Raw genomic sequence first — 13119 nt, 5'->3', positions numbered from 1 at the left:
TTTACATTTACATTAGGGGCATGAACTCGCTGTCACTCAATTGGATCAACGGAATGAGAGATGAGAAATTATGGAGGAAGTCAGTCTCGCCGTTCATTTCTGAAACCCCCATTCTAGAAAAAATTAGTATAGAAAAATATTACTTCCACATATTTAAGGATGTTTTTAGTTGGAATACATTTTAAATTATGAAGTGAAATTGTTAAAAATTTAAATTTTCTTTTAAAAATAAATTGTACCATTTGTAATGCAGATTATTATTTTAATTTCCTATATAAAAAGTTTCAGAACCTAACCCCCATTTTTCCATAACAACAGTACTCCACCAAACGCAGAATCGCCGTGCGTGAACATTGGTCAGAACGTAACCCCCCCGCACTTAGCGGGGGTCACCTGTATACAGTAATACCCCGACTTACGCTACCCCGACTTACGCGAACTCAGAGTTACGCGGTTCTTGATTTTTTCATTTGGTATATATCTAAAATTAGCTTATCAGTGATTTGTAAGTCAAATCATAAAGCTTGGCTGACAGCTTGAGTTTTTGAGGACTGGTTTGGTCACCACTTCATACCCGAAGTCGAACGTTATTGCAAGTCTAAACAGATTCCATTTAAAGTGATGCTTCTTATTGACAATGCACCTGGTCACCCTCCTGCCACCCTAATTAATTTTGGCCCACGTGTAAAAGTTGTGTTTTTGCCTCCAAACACAACCAGCTTGCTTCAACCGATGGACCAGGTAGTCATCAAAACATTCAAGGCTTACTACACGAGGCGTTCGTTTGCACGTCTGAATGAAGCTATGACAAAATAGTGAGATGTCTGTTAAAGACTTTTGGAAACAATTCAATGTTTTAGATGCCGTAAGAATCATTGAAGAATCTTGGGATTAAATTCACAAAAAAACATTGAATAGTGTCTGGAAGAAACTTTGTCCATTTTTTTTTCAAAAACGAGACGAAAACAATGCCAGAAACTGATCATGTCGCTCATGTGATAGAAGTTGTTAATCTTGCCAGGCAATTAGATTTGGAAGTCAATGGTGATGACATCAACGAGCTGTTGGATTCACATAGTCAGGAGCTGACAATGAATGAACTCATAGAGATGCGTGAGCAAAACGTCACTGAAGTATCCGACATTTCAGACCCAGTTCCACCAGAAAAGCACATGACAATTGCAAGTTTGACAGAAGGTCTCAGCTCAATTTAAAAGGGCTTAAATTTTAGAACACATAGACTCCAACGAAGAACGCGTTATAGCTACAAAGCAAGGAATAAAAAAAAATTATTAGCTTGCTATGAAGAAATTCTGCGTGAAAAAATGAAATCGCGCTGTGTCGTCAGACGAATTTGTTAGATTTTATGAAGCCATCGACATCGAAATAACTTTTTTTACGTAACTCATTATTTTTTAATACATATTTTGTATTAATATGTATAAATAACTGCAATTTTATTAAATATTTTTCTTCTAAACTAGTGTTTTTGTTAGTCCTTCGTCCCAATTAAACAAAATTTATATGTATTTACATGCAAAGTTGTACCCCGACTTACGCGAATTCGACTTAAGCGTTTTTCGTCGGACCCACCTATCGCGTAACTTCGGGGTATTACTGTATTCATTTTATTCATCCCTCTGGGATGAGTAAAATTAATGAGGATGTGAATTCCCAGTGATAGGAGGGAAACAAGAATTAGGGAACATAAACTGGAGGCATGTAGTGATATTAGTATAAGCTATATACTGCAAAGAAGCTACAGGCTTTTGTTGCACTTGCCAAAAAAAAAAATAATAATAATAAAAATAAATTATGTACTTTCCTCCTCACATATATAATTATCTATTTGTATAGTTGTACTTGGAATTTCTTCAAACTGTCAGCCTCAACTACATTTGAAGGCAACTTGTGCAATAATCAACAACTTGCTGGCTAAAAGAAAACTTCTTATAATCAAATCTAAACCTCTTTCACTGTAATTTGAATTCATAGCCACTACTACTGGAATTCTTTATAACAGTGAAAATTCTGTATTCATTCATTTCACTAACCCCCTCTCAGTGCCTTTTAAACCTCAATTAGGTCCCCTCTAAGGTAACTGTAACCCACATAACTGAAGTTTTCCTCATACAGTTACATTTTCCTTTTGCATTGATCTCACCATGTATAACAGAATCTATATCTAAATATAGATTCCATTACATGTACTGATCTAAAGTTGCTACTCATATTCACATTCAAACACTTTCTCACATTTTTTTTTTTTTTTAATCACAAAATCATATAAGCAGCAAAAGCCTTGCATCATTTGGCTATTGTAGTACTAATACTATATCCATCAAGCAAATCATAAACTCATTTCTTAATTTCTATAATAATTATTTTTTCTAATATTATTTCTATTTACTGAAAAGAACGTACATACCCATGAGAAGCCAATGCAAGTAAGTGCACTTGACAGTATCTCTGCACACATGGCAGCATAGGAATTTGCTGTTGGAAAGTAAGCATGAAAATGAGGACTGTTCCAGTGTGTCATCTGGTAAATAAAGCAACAATCGTTATAACGAGGCCATGTATAATTGGCACACACACATATATATATAAATTAATAATTATACTACAATTAATTACATCAAATTATTATACAACAAAAAAAGTTCAACATTCTGTGGTAAAAATCACATCCTTTGGTTAGGCTACTTGCATTTACCACTGCAACACTTTCTTTCCCCAAAACTGTTAGCTAAGAATAGCCCACTGCTGCAGTTTTTTTAATGTTTAATTAAAAGTAACTACCATCATAAATGATTTTTGAAACTGTTACACAGTTTGCTAGTCAATTGTAGAAATTTTCAGCAAAACAAAGTTCATGTGTGAGGGAAATTCAACTGTTAAAATAGTCATGTTCAACCACGTGGTAATCGACTTCACACATACGAACAATATTATCAAATACAGTGGGGCATTAACATACAGACTTGAATTACCAATGTCAATACTAGTCCTTCTCCCCTCTGTGTGGAGTCCCACAAGGTTCTTCCTTTGGTCCTCTCCTCTTCAACATTTTTATTGACCTCGGCAGTGCCTTTGTCAACAATGAAGTTCAGATCTTGATATATGCAATGTCAGGATCTTCAAGATTGTGAACAATGTGATTGTGAGTACTGCATACATGTCTGGAGGCCTCATTTTAGGAAAGATGTAGAGTTGCTAGAATGAGTACAGAGAAGGGCAACAAGATTAGTGAGGGGAACAAAGGGGAGTTCCTCTTACCAAGAAAGGCTTAAGTTCTGCAAATTGCAGCATCTGGAGACTAGGCACCTGCGAGGTGACCTGATTGAGGTGTATAAGACCTTAAATGGTTTGAGCAGGCTCGAGGCTCATGGCATTCTTTTTCTTGCTCAGATTAAGAACCTGAGGGGGCATAAATTCAAATTGAGGAAAGGCAGTTGTAGAACAGATGTGTGGAAGTTTGCCTTTATCTAGTGAGGGGGCATAAATAGTGGGTAGTTGATTGCTGGAACAGACTTCAATCTGTCATTGTGGAAGTTGATAGCTTAAATAAATTCAAGGAAGAACGGGCTTTTGGAGAAAATGGATGGGTGAAATGGGAAGTGTTTTTTTTTTTTTTTTTGTTTTATGGTTGATGCTGTATAAGCTTGCTTTCTTCATCATATGCCTTTACTAAATCTAATGTCAGTGATGCAATCTAATGGTTTAAGCATGCTCAATGCTGATGGGATTCTTCCTCTAGCTCAGAAAAATCACCTGAGAGGGCATAAATTCAAATTGGGGAAAGACAGATGTAGGATAGACGTGCGGAAATTTGCCTTTAGCCAGCGGGTGGTTGGTTGGTGGAACAGACTGCCATCCCTTGTGGTGGAGGTTGATAGCCTAAATAAGTTTAAGGCTCAGCTGGACAGGTATTTTGAACGAACAGAGGGGTGCAGTGGAAGTGGATTTTTTTTTTTTTTTTTTGGCTGATGCTGCATAAGCTTGCTTTCTTGCATCAAATGTCTCTACTAATGCTAATGCTAATGATGCCAATTGACTTCAGCAAGCAATTAATTCAGTTGTGCACTGGCATGTGCCAATACAAGTAAATGCTGCTCTTTCATTTGCTGGCCCTAAGAAAGTTTGCTTCTTCTCCGAATATAATGCGGATGAGGTTGATATTGCCATTATTGCTGAGGTCAGAGATCTCGTTTGTGAGCAACTTAAATTTCATAACCATATTATAAATATAGTTCACCAGACAAGGAAACAGGTAGATTTTATTAAAAGATAAACATACATATTCAGGAATCCATGTTTTTCTATTCTTCTCTTCAAGTCTTTAGATATAACTTATCTTTGAATTTGTATTTCCTGTCTGGAATTGAAACATCTGTCACCTGATTCACAAGCTGGAACAAGTGCAAAGAAACTTCATCAAATGCCTTACTAAAAGAGGACCCATGTTCTACCACAAGGTAGAACATGGGTACTACAACCCCAGGGGCTCACATCTGGTAAGCATGGGCTTGGCACACCCAAGGTCCTGAGCTGGATATCATCATTCTTCTCTTCCTTGGTGATTTCCTTCTACTTCTTTTTCTCTCTCTCTCTCTTAGGGTAAATTAGATTTTTTTTTTTTTTTTTTTTTGGCCGGTGCAGCAAAAGCCTCAGGCTTCCTTGCACCATATGGCTAATGATAATAATAATAAGATAACAAGCAGCTTTGTTGCCATTTCAGTTTGGAGTCGCTTGAAATTCAGAGCTTTTCTTGATCTAAAACTTGAGCTATATCATATTTTCACAGGATGGTTTCTGGCAAAGACCACTTTCAATATTTTTCAACATTCCTGCCACTGGCACACAACAGTGAACTTTTCACATTCCCAGGTCTCAACTTGACAACGTACATCAGAACAGCTTTCTTCTCTGTGCAACTTACCTTGCCAACGCATTGAAGATGGATTTGACTGTAGGCTACAAAGACTTCTTACAGGCTGCTCACAGACTGCTGCAAACCAGAACATCACCTAGACAATGTTGAACCACCAGCAGCTTTCATTTTTGCAACTACTGGTTTTGTGGTCCCTGTTAGACTGCCACATGTGTAAAATTTGTGCAAGTTTTTATATATACATGTATATGTGTGCAAGTTTATATATATATATAGTTCAAGTTTTGTAAAAATCTCATTGTATATGCTGGTAACATTTCAATGTAAATAGTGCATTTTGTAAGAACTGTAATTCTTTTCCATGGCTATACACAGTAAATTGGTCACCCGTTGTGCATACTTTAATTGAAATAAATAAATACTCGGCTCGTGTTCGGTACTAGACGTCCCTTTTAGTAAAGCGAGGAGCATGTTTTCCTATAATACAATGATATTACAAAATGCATGGAAATGCACTCTTTACAGTGAAATGCTTTTACCAGCATACACAATGAAATTTTTACAGTATTCTGAATTCCGTATTTAAATTACAGACTTGGCAAAGCTTATCTTCAGCTTTCTAAGTCACAGCATTTGCTTAAGAGTCTGCTGATCACAAAATATAAAGCAGAATGATGGTGTTCAGTTACTAAATTTATTTAAAAGGCATCAATTGAATGGTAGCAATTGTTATCTCGCTTTAAGTGCAGTTCTGCAGGAGCTGATTAACAAGTAATATTTGTTGAATCACTCTGTGTGGGTGTGTGCATATGGTGATCAGGCAGACACATTCAGCCCATTTGCTGAAGTACCAAACTGGTCCTATATCCTCTTGGCCTTAATACCTTGAAGCAATTTGCTAAACATCAGCAGCATTTTATAGGCAACACACTGTTGAGCATAATGTTTGCTACATCACATTTTGGGCACATAAATCCCACCAAGCAGATATTGCCATAATGGTTTTACCCTATTATGTATGCTTTGTTAATTATCTTCAGCCTGAAAGTAACTGAATTGATACTTACAGACAAATTCCTATCTGGTATTATGGAAGTAGGAAGTCTGAATAAATTTAAAGGACTGAACACATTATTAGAAGGGATGGACACGGGATGTCAGTAGTTTTACCAACAGAAATAAAAAATAAAATATAGAAAAAAGAAGAAAGAAAATAAACAATGTATGTGGTTCCATTCTTGTGGATGCTGATGCTATTGAGGCAGGTTAGGTGGATTGAAAAACTGATAGCTTGGGAGAGATTCACAGACTAATAGATTAACAACAGCTGCAGGCAGTGGTGAAAAGATTCTTGCATTGCTTCTACTGGAACATGCAGCATCCTGTAAGGCAAGGTATTGGATATTTCAAGACCTTCTAGGAATCATCATGGAATGAGAAAATAAACAGGCTGTGTTAGGGTTATTAAGAGTAAAAACAGTTGCAGGTATACTTGCACGAGCACTAATGCTAGCAGAACAGTAAATAAATTTGATGGATTTGAAGTATTGATTAAGTCATCAAATGCAGATGTGGGGATATCAGAGATGTGGTGTCGCACAGATGTTAGTGACACAGAATTTGAATATGGAGAGTACATTGGGTACAGAAAAGACAGATAGGACAAGAGCAGGTCATGCTCTTAGTTAATTAAGAAGCACAAAACCTAAGGCAGCGTAATGTTCAGTCAGTTTGGTGTGACATAAGCACTGGGAAAGCAAAAATGAGAATAGGAGTGTATTATAGGCCTAATGACTGTAACAACTGTACAGAGAAATAGAGTGGGCCAGTAAATCAGAATGTCTTATAATGGGGGATTTTAACATTCCATATATTGAGTGGAACTCATGGGTTGGTCACTTACACACTAGCAAGATTTTTAGCATTTAGGGATGACTGTTTTCTACAGCATGAGAGAGTGAGTGAGAGAGAGAGAGAGAGAGAGCAATACTCCTGATCTGATTATCAGCAGCAACTCTGTGCATTATGAACCTGCAGGTAAAATACCCTCTGCGTGGCAGTGACATGGTATGCTAATGTAGACTTACTTAAAGAGATAACTATTGTCAAGGGTAAAGGGAAAGGCTTTTGCTTTTGTAAGGGTGACTACAGTGGTCTCAGACAGTTTCACAATTCTATGCAATGATTATACCAACTGATGATTATACTGACAGCAAATTTAAAAAGGAAGCATTCAGAGAAGAAATTGTAGAAATTACTAGGCTTTCCATGCCAAGTATGCAGCAAACCCAGCTTGCTTGAATCTATGTGCAAAGAGGCTATGGCCAAAAATAAAAATAATTACACATAAAAGAATTATTTGAAATTAAAACAAAAGGCAGGGGCATTCTGTGGCATCATCTCAAAAATATTTATATATTTTGTTGTACTTTTATTCATATAATGATAATTAATAACAAAAGTAATAAAATTATAATTATTGACAATGAAATTTACATAATCACAGCTAATAAAGAGTATAAATTAAAAATTAATTAGAAAAGAAACAATGAAGTAAAGGTTATACATACAAAAGTATTATGTTTATACATATAAATTATATAACAAAGAAGAATACAATAATATAACAAAAAACTAATGTTTATTCTTCTTGATTTTCTTATTGAAAAATCATTGACAATTTCAGAAATATCAAAACTGGAAACAATATCTTTTTCAATACTAATGAGACTCAAATTTGTTCACCTTTCTTGCATCATTGTTGATCTTAAATAGTTCTTTTACCATTTTTAATTTGTAAAAAGCATGCTATCCATGAGCAATTTGTAAAAAGCATGCTTTCTCACCCTTCCTGTCACCAGGAAGGGTGAGAAATATTCGCACTGCAATAGAAACATTGGGAAACATTGCAAGAAGATCATTTGAAAAAATATACTGTAACACATTATATGCTTCCATGTTTGGCTGTATAAAAATTGACAAATTTTCTATTTCTTCACTCAAGTCATCAATAGCACTGATGTCAATTTCTTTTAAAGGATCTGACAGAGTAGTTTAAGTCCATCGATGTTTAATTTTGTACCACTGTGAGAATACTATTCAAAATCAATATTAGTAAAAATTTATGCACAAACCAACAATTCAGCTTTGATATTCATTACTAAATAACAACTAAAGTTGTTATTCAATATATATTCAACTGAAAAGTTGTTAACAACTATACACAGTGGAAAAGCTTAGTGGCTTGTCACTTCAATTCAACGAGCAAAACCACAATGAAGTAGCAACAAAATAGCTGGTCGTCCCCACAGGCAACTGTGCATTCTACACAGGCAAAATTCTCAAATTTAGCTTGTCTTATATAACCCCAGGGCAAAAACAAGCACTCCATCTTCTTAAGCAAATTAGCTCCTCCTTGAAATTCCGTTCATAAATAGAATAAACGAATGAATCCCGCACAATTTCCTGGAAAAGTACTACGAACAGTGTTTCTGGAAATTTTTTGACCAAGAAAGTACAGTCGTGTAAAAAAGCTAGAGTCCAGCTGGACCTCACACAAGTATTGAAGGGTTAATTCATATAATAAACTTTACAGTAGACAAGCATTATGCACACATCAACAAATGTTCATATTTAGAAAAATATGACATTTAAATTTTTTTTTTATGTGTATGTAGGTTTCAGGTGCTCTTGAATGTTGGCGAAGGGGTGCAATGCGCCCCTGGCACTCCCTGGACGGCCCCTGACGAAATGTATGGTTCAAAACAAATTTATAAATTTTTTACTTGAACTATACTACACTAATAACTTGAATTATACTGTTCTAGTTTAAGGCACACACACACTCCTGGGGCGTTAGAGACTAATCAGATCACGCAACCATTCACTTAGGAAGCAGCATGCTGTCACCTTGTCCCGCCAATCGCTGAGATGATGCGCTACTGCGGACGTATTGAAATATCTTCAGTTTAGTGCGGATTGTAGAGGTACCATCACTCATCCACACTAAATGAGGCGCAGCCTTCCTTGCTGGAACATAAAATCGACAGATCTTCACAAAGTTGAGGCACGGGCCACTTATTCACCAATGACCTTTTTTCCAGTGTAAAAAATAAATAAAAAAAAAATAATAATAAATTGTTAATTTCAGGAAATCCCGCCAGGCTACCTCTGAGATTTACAGGGCACCACAACTGAACGTTGTGACGGTTAACTTCCCCACTCAAATGAAAAGTGTCTTCATGAAAACTCGCCATTCTCTTCCACTTTCTGTTGAAAGTAACAGCGGAACTCTTATCGCTTGAGTTTGCGAAAACGCATACGTTATGACTTTTAATCTTTCAAAAGTAAATGTTTCGATAATGAGATACTGTTTTTAGAGCATATTCATCAACCTCAACTAAACGTCCCAAATTCACAGATAATAGGCGCATCAACTTCGAACTGAGAAATTCTAGTCAACTCGTAAGAATATGGCTAATTGCAACTTGCGTATCTAAGCTTAGAGTAAGCTTGCTTACTCTAACTGCCCCACTAGGTGGCGTTCAGTATAGTACTGTGAGGAAATAAAACAACAACAACAACAAAAAAGATATATAAAAATACGAAATGATTTACATTTTTAATTAAAAATAAATAAATTTTCTGTTTATACTCCGGGACGACCAAACGGTCAGAGAAGTTTACAAGATACACAGAATACAAGAAACAGTGCCGTATTCAGCAGTCACGAACTTGAACCCCGGTCACTCATAAGAAACAAAGCAAGCACGCAATCTAAAATGAATAAATTCCGTTTATTTGTTATTAGGAGTCCATACAATGCAGAGAGGCATAAAGACAAACAGAACACTGGTCGCAGGTTTGTCCAAAGGATATTGGACAAAATGACAGATCGATGTAGCCCTGTCCAGATGTGATACCTACACTGAGTGATCACTGAATTATGACCACCCTTATGAAAAATGGATGCGACCCGTTGACGATGTGAGGTTATTATTATTATTATTATTATTATTATTATCTATATGGTGCAAGGAAGCCTGAGGCTTATGCTGCACCAGCCAAAAAAAAAAAAAAAAACAAAAATTCCCAAGTTACCCTGAGAGAGAGAGAGAGAGAGAGAGAGAGAGAGAGAGAGAGAGAGTGGTAGAAAGGAATCACTAAGAAAGAGAAGAATGATGATATCTGGCTCAAGACCCTGGGTGTGCGCCCATACTCACCAGATGTGAGTCCCCGGGGTTAATGTACGAGTTTGCGTAGTTAGTCGACCTACGTAGCATATATAAGGTGTCAGTGGTTTAGTAGTTTAGTAGGCAGCAAAATTCCAAGCATGATGGATAAAAGGAAAGGTTTATCGACCTTAATAAAGGACAAATTGTGGGAGCTTGACGAACTGATGCCTCGATTTTCCAAACGGCTGAACTGGCGGGGTGTTCGAGAGCCGCTGTAGTTAAAATGTACTAGGACTGGCGTCAAAATGGTCAAACAACGACCTGACGGCAAAACTGCAAAGGTCAGCGAAAGCTTGATGTTAGAGGTGAGCCCCCGAGTCTGACGACTTGTACAGGCGAACAGGCACAGCACTGTTTAAGAGTTGACTACCCAATTCAACATGGGCCAACCCGGAACAATATCTTGCATGACCATGCATCGCACGCTCGCACGTATGGGCTATACCAGCAGACGACTCCTATGGCATCCTCTCCTAACCAAGGTTCATCGGCGTAAAAAACTTGCCTGGTGCAAAGAGCATGCAAGTTGGACATTAGACAACTGTAAGAAGGTGTGCTGGTCGGATGAGTCACGTTATTTTCTCCACACCGTGGATGGTCGTGTACGGATTTGGTGATAACATGAAGCTCTTCATCCCTCATGCACGGTATCAAAAGTACAGGCCGGTGGAGGCGGTTTTATGGTGTGGGACATGTTTCACTGGCAGGAACTTGGACCCAAGCAGTTGACGATAGAGGAGACCACTGAACAACGTATCAGTAGTCTCCGCTATCGTCAACTGCTTGCTGACTTTATACACCTCGCTATGTTACACTTATTCCCGAATGGCAATGGTGTCTTCCAAGATGACAATGCGCCGAGCCATCGGGCAATTTATTTGCAGAAATGGTTTGAGGAACACAGTTTTGACTTCCAGCATATCGATTAGCCTCCGAACTATACCGATATCAATCCCATAGAGCACTTGTGGGACACTACGGAAAGGCATATTAGGCGTCTGGATACACCAATCACCTCTATACCTGCATTGCTGACCGTATTACACACAGTTTGGTTGGCCATACCTCCCGAACGCTTCGGACAACTTGTTGAATCAATGCCACATCAGATAGCTGCTGTACTGAGGGCAAAAGGAGGACCTACGAAGTATTATGTAGGTGGTCATAATTCAGTGATCGCTCAGTGTATAATGATCAGAATTACGCAGACAATGACAAGCATGCTCAAGGACAACCAGTGAAACAGCTATAGGGGCTTACAAGATAATAAATAAAAAAATTAAAATATAATAAAAATTATTACCAATAAAACTACTACTAATAATAAGAAGAAGAAGAATGAAAGGAAAAGGGGCTTACAAGATAATAAAAAGAAAACTTAAAATGTAATAAAAACTACTACCATTACTACTACTACTACTACTACTACTAATAATAATAATAATAATAATAATAATAATAATAATAATACGAAGAAGAAGAAAGAAAGAAAGGAAAAAAAGTGTATCGTACTACAAGTACGAATCCCAGGCAGCTAGAGACTCCAACCCACAAGATGTACTGGAACCGCACCATAATAACGGATAAGACAATCCGGCACAACAGATCGGACATAACCCTGTAGGAAAAGGGTAGGTCTGCGTGGGTAGCACAGTGGTATCGTCACCGTCCTGCCCACACTGGGTGGAAAAAAGCCCGGGTTCGAATTCTGTCGATGACGCGAGGAACTGTAGTGGGCTTTTTTCACTCCGTGGCTGAGTTAGTCAGTCTCAGGCGTAGATAGCAAGGTTTTCCCCCCAGAAACTGGGGCTTTCCGTCCAGCAAAACAGGCAAATCGACGAGAGAACACATGCAATTTACTGTCATAATACATATATTGATGTATGTAAGAGATTACAGATGGCCCTAATATAATAAGTTGAATTTTTTTTTTTTTTTTTTTTTTTTTTGTAGTAAAAGGCTACCTATCTGATTGACAGCGGTGCCCAACACTGGCAACCTGCAGAAAACCCATGAGATAAAAATCAGGAAGTACACGAACCTAAGACAGGAGATCAAAGAGATGTGGGATCAGAGCAACAAGTAAGGACCATCCCGATCATCGTGTCAACGTATGGTGACACGATGATCGGGATGGTGCCAAAGACCCTACATAACAGCCTAGCAGCAATAGGTCTCTCAGCGAACATCAGAAAGTCACAATCCTGAACATGTAGGACAGTCAGAGAATTCCTCGACCAACAGTAACACCAGACATAACCCCCCCCCCCCCCCCCGTGTAGTTGGTAGCAATACCCGTCACGAGGTGGAATTCCCAATATTAGGGAGAAATAATATGAGCAACAATAATAGTAATAATACAGTAAATAATGAAAAGATGCTTAAAAATTGGTTTAAAATATTGTTAATAAACTAAATTTAATTAAAGATAAATTAAACCAAAAAGACGCAATATGCAAAAGGATGTGACTAAATAAATGTCTAAACAGTAAAGTCCGGGTGGAAGGAGAGAAAAGATGAAACGTAATAGTTATTTTTTGTTTAGTTCAGATTCGTTAGTATTAGTTTATCAACCTGGGATAGAGAGTTTTGTTTTGAACTATTAAGACAGAGTCTAAATTCACTGAGTTGACAAAGAAAAGAGTATTGGTGGGAAAATGCTTTTCGGTCGAATGGGGTCTGGTTGATAAAGGGGGAAGGGAAGGGAAGGTTTAGATCTTGAAGGCTTCCTAGGAATTTTCAATGCCATGAATTCTCAAATTTCTGGGAAATAAATGACAGAGTTGTACAATTTTGCAAAGAATAAGAGATTATTGTACCGAATTGAACGAGAAAATCAGAAGAGTTAAGACAGTCAAACATGAAAAGGCCGGGAAGAAACGGGTTCACAAAAAAACGGGGACTCAAAAAAAGTCAATCTGAGAAACTAGTATTCGAGAGAAGAGATTTTTCTTAAATTTGCATTGGCAACACCAGCCCAGACAGGAGACG

General features: G+C 37.4%; 1 protein-coding gene across 2 annotated transcripts in view; it reads right to left on the bottom strand.

The window, feature by feature from the left end:
- Positions 1–13119, bottom strand: part of Ddc (aromatic-L-amino-acid decarboxylase) — a 105135-nt gene that overhangs the window by 55894 nt on the left and 36122 nt on the right. Inside the window, exons 1-2 of one of the 2 annotated variants that reach the window (XM_090369168.1) lie at positions 8804–8920; positions 2429–2542 (exon numbers count right to left, since the gene is read on the bottom strand). In XM_090369168.1, coding sequence (XP_090225294.1) covers positions 2429–2542 — 114 coding nt within the window. In that variant the 5' untranslated portion in view covers positions 8804–8920. Of the gene's footprint in view, positions 1–2428; positions 2543–8803; positions 8921–13119 lie in introns of those variants that run through there. The other variant, XM_090369167.1, reaches the window with a different exon arrangement.

Source organism: Mastigoproctus giganteus, chromosome 3 (genome assembly GCF_048544385.1).
Source record: "Mastigoproctus giganteus isolate SK-2022 chromosome 3, ASM4854438v1, whole genome shotgun sequence".
Taxonomy (NCBI): Eukaryota; Metazoa; Arthropoda; class Arachnida; order Uropygi; family Thelyphonidae; genus Mastigoproctus; species Mastigoproctus giganteus.
The sequence above is the reverse complement of the archived record's forward strand: the minus strand, read 5'-3'. Positions and strand labels throughout refer to the sequence as shown.